This window comes from Callospermophilus lateralis, chromosome 5 (assembly GCF_048772815.1).
Source record: "Callospermophilus lateralis isolate mCalLat2 chromosome 5, mCalLat2.hap1, whole genome shotgun sequence".
Lineage (NCBI taxonomy): Eukaryota > Metazoa > Chordata > Mammalia > Rodentia > Sciuridae > Callospermophilus > Callospermophilus lateralis.
In genome coordinates this window covers 147918370-147934056 of record NC_135309.1, presented here as the reverse complement: position 1 = coordinate 147934056, position 15687 = coordinate 147918370, and the positions used below count along the sequence as shown (strand labels likewise).

The window sequence follows — 15687 nt, the reverse complement described above, 5'->3', positions numbered from 1 at the left end:
CCACTGAGTGGAATATTTTTCTGTTTCATTCCTTTTCTTTTTCTTAAGTTTTGTTTTGGTTTTGACTACTTTGCCCATTGCCAATCTCAGATTTAGTAAACAATTATTTTTCTTTGAACTATCAGATTCAGCAAGTGGCTGCCTTGAACTAGTCAGCTGGCAAATGATTAATGATCGTCAAGCATGCTTCCATCATAGAAGTTATATTCTAAGGGATGCTCCTAGAATGTATAAACACAGTCCAGGCTAAGGGAGTTAACAATCCGATTGGGGAAATAATACATCTAAGGATCAGTGCAGGAATAAAACGTCTAAGAACCACTAGGAAGCAGTGCAATACAGCACTTTTCAAGAACTGAAATGCTGAGGAAAGTGTATATTGGTCCATAACTTGAACTTAAGTTCAAGTTTGAATGTATTTGGTTTTGGATAACTGAGAAGGAGTTGAGAATCCTTGGGTGGAGAAGAGACCAGAGCGACACCAGCTGCATATGACACAAATACACTAAGCATTAACCACATGTAAATTATCAAGTGGGATAACCAAAGAGAGAAAATAATATGGGTGCTGCTATGAAAGACCATTTAATCCATACCAAAAATGGGTTTGGCATATAAAAACATTAGCCATTAATAGGTAAATAAGTAAGGCACTTCTTTTATTTTTTAAGAGAGAGAAAGAGAATTTCTTTAAATATTTACTTTTCAGTTTTCAGTAGACACATCATCTTTATTTTATTTTTATGTGGTGCTGAGGATCCAACCCAGTGCCCGGTGCATGCCAGACAAGCGCCTTACCATTTGAGCCACATCCCCAGCCCCAAGGCACTTCTTTACATACACACATGATCAAGGCTTTCCTTATTAACATCTACTAATCAAATTCCCAAGTTGACCAGTGATCCTCATTTATTCTCACCAGTTGAGCAACTGGCTCATCAATAGTCAACTAAAAAGACACTTCTTAAAAGAAGAAATACAAACGATCAACAAATACATGAAAAAAATGTTCAACATCACTAGCAATTAGAGAAATGCAAATTAAAACCACACTGAGATTTCATCTCATTCCTGTCAGAATGGTAATTATCAAGAATACGAGTAACAATAAGTGTTGGTAAGGATGTGGAGGGGGAAAGGTACACTCATACATTGTTGATTAGACTGCAAATTAGTGTAACCACTCTGGAAAGCAAAAAACTAGGATTGAAACTACCACATGACCCAGCTATCCACTCCTTGTTATATATCCAGAAGATTTAAAATCAGCATAGGACAGTGATATCAATGTTTATAGCAGCACAATTCACAATAGCCAAGCTATGGAACCAACCTAGATGCCCATCAACAGATAAATGGATAAAGAAAATTATATATATATATATATACATGCAACAGAGTATTACTCTGTCATAAAAAAGAATGACTTTATGACATTTGCTGGTAAATGGATGGAACTGGAGACTATCATGCTAAGTAAAATAAGCCAATCCCCCAAAATCAAAGGTTTAATGTTTTCTCTGATATGTGGAAGCTAATCCAAAATAAGGAGGCAGGGATTAAAAAATAGAAGAAAGGCCAATGGAGTAGGTGAAGGGAAGGGAGGTGCAATGGGAAAGGGAAAGACAGTGGAATGAATCTGACCTAAATTACCTACGTACACATATGAGTATACCACAGTAAGTCTCACCATGATGTATGTCCATAAGACACTAATTTTTAAAAGAAAACTATAAATAAATAGCAGAAAGATCAGTAGAGGAGAGGGAAAAGGGGGAGGGAGGAAGGAAGGGAAGGGGAAGACTGAGGACTGAATTAAAACAAGTTAGATTCCATGTTCTTACAATTATGTCAGAATGAATCCTACTTATGCATAATAAAAAGAACCAATAAAAAAGAAATTAGTATAGTCTTAAAGCAAAAGAAAAGTCAACTGTGTTTATTCCCATACCTACTTATGCCCTTTTTGTTGTTAAAATTATTATTTTAATTTGATACTATATAAATCAGTGAAATGTGAGCACAAAAATGAATGATAGCTATATTAAGTGTCTGAAAGGCTTGATAAGCTGAACCACTAAAAAATGCCTTTAAACTAGGTAAAAGCTAGACAATTGTAAAAGATTGGGGGAAAGATCATAAGATTCCATAAGGATTTTTGCACTCGGCTTTGTAAGTGATTACATTTTTGGTTCACCTGAAGAAGTGTAAGTGAGACTTTCCAGGTGTGGTTTGTGCAAGAATATCAGGGGGGGCACTCTACTCAGTGGGCTCACATTCAAAGAAAAGTCCTTAGCCTTCCATTAGGAGAGTGACAAATTGATGTTCACACATAGAATTTATCTTAAAAGAGTGTTCAGTTATTAGGTATCATTTTTTAAATGTGAGTTTTGATTTTAACTGGCAAAAAAAAATAACTCTCACTGATAATCCTAGCAATATCAGATGAGGACTTCTGAGATAAGTAAGTGGGTGAAGATAAAGATATATACTTATTATGCCCAAGACATGGGAGTTTGTGTGCAAGCTCCCCCTGTGGTCATTCTTCAAGGTCCTTTAAAGGATGGAATCACGTCCAAAACCCCACAACGCTGCATTCCAAAGCACCTTAAGAGACCTTACTAAAAGTCTTATGAGAAATGGAGAAAGGCTAATTATACTTTCTAGATATAATAGATGCTGCTACACTGAATAAATATTGAAAAATGTGTAATGACTACTGTTTGACTGGGTTTCTAAATTAGTAGCCTGCATGGACTACCCCCAGGTCTCAGAGAGGCTCAATGGCTAAACAGGCAAATGAGAATGAGGGAAGGATTGGCCCAAGAACAATGCAAGTGGTTAAGAAGAGAAACTGGATAGGAAAAACAAACAAAGCAAAACAATACAAAAGCCCTCCAGGCAGTAAAGAAGGCTCAGTTCTGCTCCCTCACCTTTAAGGGGAAGACTGATGGAAAACTTAAGAACATAAAAGAATAATCTTAGTGGTCTAAACTCAGAAGAAGAGTCACAATCAGTTGTATTTAAAACAATCAAAAGAATTGGGGGGAATAGTCGTCTGGGAAGCATGCCTTCCTGAAATAAGAGGTGTCACAGAGTAAAAATTTAAAATTTTCTCCGTATATAGAAACACCAGGGTAAAGTCAGCCCTGATGAAGTTTAGTAGGATATTTATAAAACCTTATGCTAGTTTTTAAAAGTCGATCCCATAGGTCTAAGGCACAGAAAACCTGATGTGGCAAAAATCTCCAGTGGGAGGGGCATAAATCTGAACTTTAAAAGTGGCCACTGTCTCACTGTGTACCAGCTGCTGTTGGAAAGCCCCATCCCATAGCTGGGCACAGGAGTTTTCTCTGTTAAGCAGATACGCTAGAGATGTGTGGAGATGAGCTGGATCCATCTTTTCTTTTTTATCAGATCCTTTAAGTTATACATAATATTAGGGTTCATTTTGGCAAAATTATAAAAGCATCGCAGATGATTTGCTCTAATTCAGTCCCCAGTACTTCCCCTTCCCTCCTCCCTCCTCCAGTTCCCTTCTCTCCACTGTAGATCCAACTTCTTTTGAGGAAGAGTTCCCAAGGTGTCCCAGTGGAGAAGACTTAGTGAGCACAGGGTAGTGTCTTTAGATAGGAGACAGACTGTGTGACAAATGAGGATGGGGTGGACACCCGCTTTTCCATATTGGACTAGGAACTTAGTAGTTCCTTACAGATAAGGTGATGGCAGCCCATACATGGGAAAATTCTTGATGGTAGTTAGGAATGGTCAACAATGAAGGCAGCTGCCTTGGGAGGATGAGCTGTGCATCAAAGCTGGTACTGGGGGATCCTGCTATCGGGCCCCCTCTGCCCCTACATGAGTTCTGTTTCTATTCTTCATGCTCGAATAAATCCTTCACCAAAAGGAAGAAAAGAAAAAAAAAAAAAAACAGAGGTTGTCAGCCATCGATCAGGGATCAGGGAGGATGAAGGACTACAGGAAGTCCAGAGCAGTGCAAGAGGTTAGAGTTAGTTCAGTGTCTCTGACTTTGATCCACATGGGTTGATGTTTTTCCATGTTTTTGCAGGATCCTCAGAAAGACATACAATGCACATGTGACCCAGTGAACATCACACACACACACACACACACACACACACACACACACAAGTTTTACAAATTCTTGTTTTTCCTTGTATGATGCCCTCTGATATTTTCTTTTCAGTCCCATTCTATTTCACTTCTGAAAAACAATTGGCCAGGATCCCCTTTACCTTTCATTTAATGAATTATCACCCACAGCTTAAGGAACCCTTGTTCTTCACGCTGGAGTGAAAAGTGAAGCCCAAACATGTTACAGACACTAACTAAGAAACTGGGCTTGAAGCAGTTAAATCCTACTTGGAAAATACTATTGAGATTGGAATTTGTAGGAGAAGGAAAAAAACTGTCCTCCAGGGGATATAGCAGGACATGCAGAAGGGTTGTGACAGTGGAGGTCACACTGCTGGCTTGAGAGGGGTGGACCAACAGCTTAATTATAGTACAACCAGATATGTGTGGCCTCTTTCAGCATCAAACCTATCATTCCACAATTAAATGGCTTCTGAAGGACCTAGGATTCTCTCCTAAGTATTTTATCTTATATTATTCCTTTCTAAGCATCATCTCATGAACAGAATTAATAAGACTGTCCTGTGAGCTAACCCATGCCTTGAACCTGATTCTACTATTACATTGATTATATCATCTGCTAATGTCATTTTGTATTTCTGTCCTCCGGACTAGGCTCTGAGCTCATTAAGCATTTAGACTTTGTCTTATTCACCTATCTGTTCCCTGAGATGATTGCATGATCTTCCAAAATTACAGATACCTATAATTCCTTTCTTGCTCAAAGCTTTTCATAGCTCCTAATATCCTTTGGGATATACACAAGATCTTTATGATGCCTTCCTTAGTCTGACCCTTGCTACCCATTTCTCACCACAAACAGCTCCAGGCTATTCCAAGAACACTTCTTTCTTGCCTCCAAGCCATTGCTTACTTGGCTTCCTCTAACAGATACCTTTTAGGATGCTTCCTCCCTTCTCCTCGGCTGGATTATCTCTGATGTGTCCCTCTTAGCTACCATAAGAAGCCTTCAAATATGTACACCTGTATGTGTCATATACAATTTTTTTTTAGATTAAAAACAGATTCAGATATCAAATGTGTTCCCCCAGGCCCTTGCCCCCAGCCCTGCCTGCTACACTCACTATGCTGGCCTGGGCTCACCTGCAATCCCCTGTAGACAGTCCAAAGGCTGGGGCTATAGCTTATTCATGCTTGAATCTCTTGTATGTGATTTTCACATATAAGATACTCAACACATACAAGTTTGTATGAAAATATGCTCATAGTAGATATCTAATAAATGCTGGTTGAACTAATTCAGATATCTTCAGAACTCAATCTTAGAAATAACGTGATGCCCTACAGCAAGGGTTGGCAGATTTCAGCCAGCTGCCATTGTTTGTCACATTTTATTGGAACACAAGCACACACAATTTTTGTTTAGGTATTGTCTATGGAAGCCTTTCTGCTACAATTGCAGAGTATTTGAGATAGTTCATACAGGTGACGAGTACAAAATATTTACTTATCTCATCCTCGGAGAAAAAGTTTGCCAACTCCTGACCTAAAACAACAGTCTTTAACCTTCATGTGCCACTGCGACAGCCTGATGAAGTCTATGAATGTTTTCCTATGCATAAAATAAAAATGTTTATATGCATAAAATAAAAAATAAGATCACAAGGAAACTAATTATACTGAACACAATTATAAAAATATAAAAATTATGATATAGTCATATATATGCTTATTCATGAACACATTAAATAATAAAATCCAGCAATGAATTTAAATCACTGTGATAATTTCAAGGTAGTGATAAACATAACTGGTACTTTGACACATGCACAGCAATTGTAATGGGAGAAGAAAAGACCTATCATTCTAATGGTGACAAAAATCACAGGCAGTGCTAATACCACTGTGGTTTGTTGTCTGCATTGATTCATGAAGAAAATGCTAAGTTTCAGTTGCTGAAACTAAGAATAATTATTTTTCAGCTAAGTGCAGGAACCCCTTGAATTCCATCCAGGGAGCCTTTGGGGATCTACAGACTGCAGATTAAGCACTCTGCTTTAAGAGAAGAGACATGATCCCATAGATTATCCAGGGCAAACAGGACAGGGGTGAGAGAGACTCTCACGCTAGGAGCCTACAATTGTCTGTCGATTTTACAGACTGGTTTTATGCAGGATTTGCTCTACACAGAAATGAATTGCAGAGAAGTACAAAACCACTAAGTAGTCACATAAAAAAAAAATCTATTATTTGACCTTCAGCTTTCAGCCTCTTTCTTTATTTATGTGTTGGTTTAACCCAACCAAATGACAAACAGATGGATAGAACAGGATAATAATAAACTCAACTGGCAATTTGTCCCAGGTAGAGCAATAGGAAAACACACTTTTCATTTACAGTTTATAAATGGCTCCCAAAGCTGCTGCACAAGAATTCAATTTGTGTCAACTTCCTTCAATCTGAGCAAGAATTATATTAAGAATGCTCATAGTAGGAGGGATTGAAGCTTTAGAGAATCAATTTGTAGAACTGTAGGTCAAACTTCTGCAAAAAAGCATTCAGGAGACCCCTTCCATGAGAATTTGAGCAAAGCAACTTGATGGCTACTAGAATTTCTGGGACCAGCCACCAGTCAGTAAGTCTCTTCTGAGACTTAAGGTTTGAAATTAAAGGTAAGAAAAGGGAATTCTTGTCTTCATGAAGCACCACTTGTTAACATGGAACCTCAATTGACTTTCAATCAAGCCTGTTCTTGCTTATTTCTAATTCTGTTGATGGTGGGAAGGAAGACTGATACCTAAACTGCATAACTTCCTAAACACTTGCTTGAAAAGAAAGCAGGAACATTTTCCACATTCCCTCATTTTCTCCAAATTAACTAACTGCATTTAGGACTAGGGATGTAGCTCAGTGACAGAGTACACCTGCTTAGCATACATGAAGCACTGGGTTCCATCACTGGCATTGTGATTGTGTGTGTGTGTATGTGTGTGTGTGTGTGTGTGTGTGTGTGTGTGTGTGAGGGAGAGAGAGAGAGAGAGAGAGAGAGAGAGAGAGAGAGAGAGAGAGAGAATAATTCTTTAAATATTTTTAATCCTAACTTTTGGGAGCAAGAAAATCAATGCAGGGCTATGTTACTCTTATATATTGCAGTCACTTGCCTAATTATTGCTGTACATTGTAGTAAATTCTATGAAGAAAGTTGTCAGTTCGCTTATTTTTGAAGAGCTCTGAAACAAGTTTGCATTCCATGCGAAATAAAATTACAGTGGGAACTTTCAAGTTAGTCATATATATTTAGGTTATTTGAACATTTGCCACACACTGATATCCTTTTTATGATGAGAAAACAATAACAATAAAGAATTTTCAGTGGGGTTGGGTATGACAGTGACCATCGGTAAGGTGTGTATGTGCAGATGTGCATGTGTTGGGTATTATCTGGCTTCTATTTCTGCAGTTGGTGAGAGAGGATGTTGGTTACTATTGTGGTCTCTGACATCAGTGATAAAGGATTCATTTAACCACTTGTGACTAATGCTTTTTCAATTATTTACTTAAAAACCTATAGCTGCCAGTGCAGCAATACATTTCCATGTGACTCAGGGTAGAAAAAACCAACATTAAAAAATCCTCCATGAGCCACTCTTCTAGGTGCTTTGCAAACATCTTTTCATTATCATGTCCTTTCTGAGGTGGCCACTGTCAGCATCTGTATTTTACCAATGAGGAAAGTCAGAGGGTGAAGCAGCTCACTCAAGGTTCCAGCTAGCTGTTGGTATTCTCTGCATGCAATCCCACAAATGCCTGGAAACAAATGTTTGCCAGAATTCATTTGACATGTGATAAATTTGCTGAGTGCCAGGTGCTGTATTCTATAAAGGGGAACAAGTCTGAGGCTACCCTCATGTTCCAGTAGGAAGACAGAGCTTGAACAAGTAATTAACTACAGATGTACTGAGCGTGCATGCAAATGCTGTAGGTATGCCCAACCTAATCTAGGAGTGGAAGAAGGTAATCAAGCAAGGCTTCCTGGAGGGATTCTTATGAAGGAGTCTTGACAGAATGAACCAAAGCTAACTAAGGAAAGAGGTTAGAAGAGCTATCCTTGCACAGGGCCTAAGCATAAAGACTACAGTCAGGGACAAACATGCCTATAAGGGAAAGCAGAAATGATACATCATGAAAGCCTTAACAGGGATGGTCTGCATGGATAGAACACTCTGTGCATTACCACACAACCAGTGTTGTAAGCATCTGCGAGGAAAGTAAATTATTTTTTTCTATTCTGCTGTCTGAGGCATAGAAAAGTTAAATAAGCCACTAAAAGAGCAGACAGATTAAAATGGTGAGGGCATGTGTGTCAAAGCACCACTCTATACTGCCTCACCTATGTCACTATGATAGATCATCAGAGTCACGGGATTTTAGATGTCACAAAGTTCAGTCTTATTTTACACTCAAGGAAAGTGAGGATTGAAATCAAGTAACTTTGCCAGGATTGGAGTTCAGTTTTGCGATCTCTCTTGCAATTCCACATTTGAACAAATGTACACCTGAGTGGTGATAGCATTGAGACTCCTTTCAGATCTTTTGACCTTGACCACAAGACAGATCATATTGGATTTCTCTTAAAATTATTCAAGGGACATCCACAACCCTTTCAGTTTCATTCCGAATCCCAAGCTAACAGCCTTTGCAGGGTTGTTTCCTCTGAGGTAACTAATTGAATTTGTTACTTGCAGATTAAAAAAGAAGTTTATGATGGCATAGAAAGGTGAATGATTTTGACAAAACTATAAATTTGTGATAATCACCCAGATTGTATGACCTTGAGATTTTCAGGTGAAATCAATATGTAGGCATTGCAATCAGCCAAGAAACAGACCTACATGAAAGTAAAGTTTGCAAGTCTTATTAGGAAAGGCAATTGCAAGGCAATTATTTAGGCAGAAAGATGTGAAAAGGAGAAGAGGGTAAACATTACTCCTTCTCATTTATTAGTAGAACTTTCTTGGGTGAGATTTAAAGATCAACATTTCTTATCTCGTTTTCCCAAAACATACACAGAAATATTTTTAAGTTTCACATGTACCCAAATAAGCTAGCAATGAACTTTTAATTGAAAACAGTCATTGAAAGTTTTAGTCTGCTCTTTCCAGTAGTTGACAGTGCAAAGCTCTGGAGCATTTTTAACCAGTCATGTGCCACTTACAGAAAAAAATTGTAGCTAAGTCAAATGAAAACTATTTCTCACCTCTAATTGCCCTGATTGATAGCATATGTGGGGCACAGCACCCTAACTGGAGCATCAGTGACGAGGAACATTTTTCCAGGCCCTTTGCTTTCATTGCCACCATAGTATATATATATATATATATATTTTGCTTATGAGAAAGGCACTTACCCTGGGGAAATTCTTAAGCAGAAGAAAGCAGATTTCTCAGATATTTATAGTCAAAATATTTTGAAACATAGGTAGCTATATTTATGCTTGGTTCTTATTTTAATAAACATGGGACTCTGTTGCCCACAAAGAAATTTTCAGTATCACGTGAGTAAAGAAATATTCTCCTTCTCTTCAAATGCATGACTTTTCTGTTTGAAAAAAGCAGTTGAATGTTTTAAAAACATTGCAAAATATGTTACAGCCTGCAGCCTTGCTTACAATTTGCCTGTTCATATCTTTTTTCTACCGTTCAAAAAACTAAAAATTTGCAGTTAACGGGGAATCTAATGAATCATTCCCATTCCAATTTTGAGGGAGACTGTGGAGATTGTGCCCTTTTAAAAGTGTTCATCCTGCCTGAGCCAGAGACCATGATACTCTCTGATGCAGTTGCTGAGAACATAACTCCTGGGTGTTCACGCCAGAGGTGTCCTGTCTTGGGGGAGGTAGAAGCTGGGTGAGGAGCAAAAACTTGGTTAGTCCTAGGGCCATGATTCAAGAGATCATCATAAATGAAGTCTACCTGAAATGCCATAATAACTAGCAAATAAAAAGCTGAACCCCCAGATTATGATCTAGTGTTATTTCTCAGGTTCATCTTTTATTAGTCAGTTAAGTATTTTTAAAACTTTTGTTAGAATATCCTGTAGCAATACCTTTAATATTGCTTATCCCCATTGAATGGCAAGTAAGAAGAGCAAACTGATGGATAAGTGCCACCAAGCCAGAGAGAAGACTGACGCCTGATTTTCCAGTGACTAAACTTAGGTAGAACTTCCCATTAGGATGTTGAAATCAGAGGATAACCTCTGAGGATAAGCCAGTTTCTACAATTTCCTAGACTTGGTTTGCAAAAGGCCTGCATCTTAAGTGCAACAAGGAATTTTTGACTCACACAGAGATCTGTTACATGTGCTTCTGTACACAGGAGATATACAGGCAAAGGAATTCATCATGAAACATGACATGTACTTTTCTCGGGAAAAAAAGAATAACTGAAGACCCCCCCAAAAGACTTTTATGCTTTTGTAGTCCATTTGAACTGGTATTAAAAAAAAATTCAATCAGAGATGGTGGCATATCTCGGTGGGTAGAGCACTTGTCTAGCATATATGAGGACTTGGGTTTTATCCTCAGCCTGATTGAAAAAAAAAAAAGAAGGAAAGAAAATAAAAATATAGTAGTCAGTCTTGTATATCAGTTGATTCCAAGTCAATGAATTCAACTAATGAGGATCTATAATATTTGGGGAAAGATATTTATACTGAACATGTATGGAATTTTTCCATGTCACCAGTCCCTAAACAATGTAGTACAACAGCTTTTTACTAAGCACTTATATTGTATTATGTACATATCTCCTTGGATATCAATAGATGACTGTACCATGAACATAGTAACTTATAGCTAACAGATACGTCTTCTAGTTCTGGAGGCTGAGAAGTTCAAGAACGTGGGCTAGCAGATTCATTTTCTGGTGGGGCCTGCATTCTGGTTCATAGCTGGCAATTTTTCAGTGTCTCACATGGTGGAAATAGTAGGGAGCTCTCTCAGGCCCCTGGATGAGTGCACTAATCCCATTCCTCAGGGCTCTGCTCTTGTGTTCTAATCACCCACAAAGGCCCTGCCTCTGAAAGCACCAGCACTCAGACCATGGCACATACCAACAGCAGTTTCTGATTGAGCGCCTAGGAAAGCTCCCTCCAAACACACATCCTCAGGCGCTTACCTGTATGGGATAATCCCTGAGATGTTTACAAATGGATTTATTTTGCAGCCCAACATTAAATGCTGCAACAAGCTGTGAAGTCTTCTTTCGGAAACAACAGCAGACAGAGATTGAAGGGGCTTCCAGCTCCCTCCTCCAGCCAGGCTCTGAGCAGGCTGAGTCCCTGCTTTGGTCTCTGAAGGAGGGTCACAGACACCAAGACACTCAGGGGCTTCATTAAATAGAACACTGGGCTGAGGTCTGGAAAATTCAGTTCTACTGTTAATTCTGTCCCCTACCAGCTATTTCACTATAACAAAGAAAATTAAGCAATCAATCTTAGTTTTCTCTTTTGTAAAAGGGAAATGAGAGTTTGATAGGAAGGAAACAGACAGGTATAGAGTGTCTACAGTATAAAAACTTTACAAAGACTATGAGTAATAACTACAAAAGAGTTGAATTTGCCTGATATTGCAGATGAGAAAATGGGGGTCCTGAGATAAAATAACTTGACTGAAGTGATGTGTGCTGGAAAAAAAAATAGAAACAGAATTCCTAGTACAGGAGCTATAACCAGGACCGGGTTTTCTCCATCTGGAATACTGAAGAATCCAAGAATTCCAAATTTGGAGTTAGCTTCCAGAACACTGTGAAGGTATTTTGTTAAGGCAAACAGATGTCAAAGAATTAACAGTTTGTAAGAATGACCTAAAAATATGGACAAGAGTTTGAGCCTTGAGCCCCTCAGATGCTAGGAATAGTTTTGAATGTTCAAATGTATTTTTGTTGGAGGGAACTGTAATTATTAAGTACAGATGTATAACACTCCCACACGCCTTACACTCTTGCAGGTTTGTAATGCCTCCAATCTCTTTCTCATATGTGACTTCACTTGATCCTCCTGTTACACACTATAGACAGGAAGAAGGTATTGCCCATGTTTTGCAGATAAGAGTTCGAGTTGATGCCCATGGGTCCCTTATCACTCCCCACACCCCATTTCTGATTTCAGCAGCAGTTGGGATGTGAACAGTTTTGTGAGATCTCAGACTCACCTCCAACAGCCCGTGTCCACCCTCAAGCACCTGCTGGCCTAAGTCACTCCTCCTTGTATCCCAACATCCTGTTCGGTGATTCACATCCCAACATGGCCTACAAGTATGGAAAGGCTGTACCTCCTGGTGTAACCCTCAAACAACAGAAGCCAGTGGGCAAATGTTGCTTGTCTTTTTATGGCAAATCTGAGAGGAATTCTCCAGAGAGATCTCAGTGCAATGAAGACCCAGTGAAGGCCTCACTACCTGGAACAATGACTTTAGTAATAAGCCCTTATCTGTCCTCTTTTGCTGTCTCTTTCTCCCCATTCTATCATTTTTGATTCCAAATTAACTATTTGCAACTACATTCTTGCCTCACCCTTTCTTCTGAGGGCACCACAAACAAAGAGGCTTTGAGGCTCAGGAGGGAAAGTGACTTCCCCAGGGCCATGTGTCTGGAGAGTGGAGGATCACAACACTTTCTCCCAGTTCTTCTGGTTCTGAAGCCAAAGACTCTTTGATCTACTCTCCAGGTGTACAAGCAAGGTTAGGTAACTGCCATTTCTACCTTGTATCAATATAGCAGACATAGAGCAAGTTTTAAAATAGATGTCTGAGTGAAAAATTAATACTAAGTGATAGTTATCATCTTTATTGGGGTTACTCAGATGAACTGCCAGGCTATGATTAAAACACTTAGCATTTTTCTAAATTTTAATGGATTACAATTTGTTCTGTTGGTGTTGTCTAATTTACTTGTGTAACTAAATTATAAATGTTAGGTTTTGCTCCAAGTTTTATAGATGAAAAACTTCCAATGTTGCATATTTAACTAGTATTGGAAACCAGATTAGAATCTTCCCTGTTCTAGGCATATTCTTGGCTTTGATTGCCAAATTAGATCAAAAGCAGAATTGTGGATTGTCCTCAAGGAACATCCCTGGTTTGGGCTTTGCAACGAACATCTTTCTTTCTTTCCTTCCTTACTGACTTTCTTTCTTTTACTAATTCCTAGTGTTATTTGCCCCAATTCCAGAAACTGCACCACAATTTCCTTTGAGGATTCAACCCTCTTGAATTCTCAATCAATAAACTTTAGGTTTATGCCATATTTACAGTAAAACCAGTGTTTGGTCAATCTGTGGATTCTGTCCATCCTGACCACAGTGGTTGGCTCAGAGAATGGAAAGGGACCTAAGGCTTACCGATTAGAATGAACATCAGGATTTTGCTGGTGCATGGATAAATAGCCACTTTCTTTCCAGTGGTGAACTAAGCTAGTTTTGTGTGTCTGGTGGCTTTCTTGCCACCTATTGGAAAAGCCTGCCTGAAAACAAATCAATAAAGCAGAGAGATGGACACAGACTGGTGAGGTGACACAACTCTAGCGTCCCCTGATTTTATATCTGCCACTGGACTTTATAGTCAGGAGGAGCCAGTACATTACTGTTCCATCTTCTCCTTTCAAGTGTCTGCCACTTAAAATTCATCAAGTTCTGCTGAAACAAGCTCCATATTCAAGCATTCAAGAGACTTGGTATAGCACTTCTCTGAAAAAAAGAAAACACAACCTCTGTTTTCCACTACCAAGAAATGGGCTAGGAGGTCAAGAAAAGGAAGCATAGCTAATCAGATCATGGCAGGATCCTTCCTCCCAGCTTCAGAGAGCTTTAGGAATGAGGTGCTGCACCAGTTTCTTTATGAATCCATAAAGCAGCAGGCCTCCTGTGAGCTCCATCATCTTTAATGCAAAGAACGCAAACTTCACACACGTTGTTTTCAGACCCATTGATCAGCCACTGCTTCAATTCAAAATCAAACTGCAACCAGAGTTCAGAAGAAAGACCCTAGACTGTTAATTCTTCCTTCCTTTCTCTCTTTCTCTCTTTCTTCAATACAATTACATAGCTGCACTGAGAATGTTTCTACAACTAAAGATCTTTTAATTCTAACTTTTAATCACTCATCTGCCCTCTAACAAGCTGAATAAAAATCACTGCAGAAGTAGACTATAGGGGAAAAAAACACAAATGCTGAAATCAAACCAAGAAACTTGCCCCACGGCAATATGGGTGCAGAGGAAATCACGCATTGTATTTGTTTCTGAAGAGTTTTCCCTCTCCCCTGAGAAAAGTCATCATCAAATATTTACTTCAAAGATATGTTTCAAAACCAGAAGGGCAAGTTTCAAGCTTGAGATGTAGGCAGGCTAGCTGGTAATGGTGCCCTGAGAGTTTTCAGAGCTCAGAACCGTGTCCGACTGAGGAAGGGAAATAGAGAAGAGATGGGGGAGTGGGGACAGGTTTACCAGATGACCCATCACCAGAGCGGTGTGGACATAGGCACTCGTCAGAATGTAAGCATGGCCTTCCAAGCCTGTGTGCTCTCACAATGTCCATGTAGTGAAGACTTACAGATGACCACCCTGCCTGGTACCCTTACATCATTCTCAGAACAGCTGAGGTCTAGAAATGCCACACAAACTTACCTGATGAATTCCACGGAATAGTACTGAATAGGGGAGCGTCCTTCACTCTGTCCAGGCTTCCAAGATAGGGCCACCTCCGAATCAGAAACCACAAGGGCACGTGGCTGCTGGGGTGCCGCTGGAGGCCGGCAGGAATCTAGGCAGGACAACAAACATGTGGCTGATTGTATCAGCTCTAGAGAGGCTGGATACATTTTTTAAAAAATGTGCTTCCCAGGACCAAAACATCTCTGGTCACAACAACCTCAAAATCCAAAACAAACACACACTGACAAATCACAACTGTGCTCAGCACATAAGGTCTGAGTCATGAGAGCTGGTCTTCCTTTCTCTTCCCAGCACATCTGGATAGAAAGCTGACCATATTAGGTTCTGCTGACCCTAGGACATGCATGGCCTGTACTTCCACCTCCTGGTGGCCTTATGTCTCTGTTTGCATGTTGGAGATGATATTTATCTTCAGGGAAAACTCAATGCTTACCATTACTGCAAATTACTTTCCAATTCATGTGTGTGTGTTGTGTGTGTGTGTTTCCTCTGCTGATAAGAAGATACAAAGCAATGGAAGGGCATTTGGGAAATGCCTTCCTCTTGTGTAAAGGTGATCCTCCCATCCAGGTCATGGTGGTGTCCAGCTTTTCATACCTCTCATGTGTTGCCTGGGTCCAGAAGAGTTTTCCCACCTTCCTACGTAAGCACTTCTGTAACTCTGCTAGGGAAGCATTGGTGCCACCTGCTACCATTTCCTTCTCCCTACCAAGAGCACCTTATGAGCAGTGACTGCAATCAACCTGCTTTTGTACCCCAGCATCCACCTTAGTGCCACCTTAGTGACCATTGTTTGGATTCTCTTTGCCTATACATAAATCTCTCTCACTCCCCTTCCTCT

General features: G+C 39.5%; 1 protein-coding gene across 2 annotated transcripts in view; it reads right to left on the bottom strand.

Moving 5' to 3' along the window:
- Egflam (EGF like, fibronectin type III and laminin G domains) overlaps nt 1-15687 on the bottom strand; it is a 173837-nt gene that overhangs the window by 82724 nt on the left and 75426 nt on the right. For both annotated transcript variants that reach the window (XM_076857391.2, XM_076857392.2), the window contains one exon: nt 14799-14934. In XM_076857391.2, coding sequence (XP_076713506.2) covers nt 14799-14934 — 136 coding nt within the window. The remainder of the gene's footprint in view (nt 1-14798; nt 14935-15687) is intronic.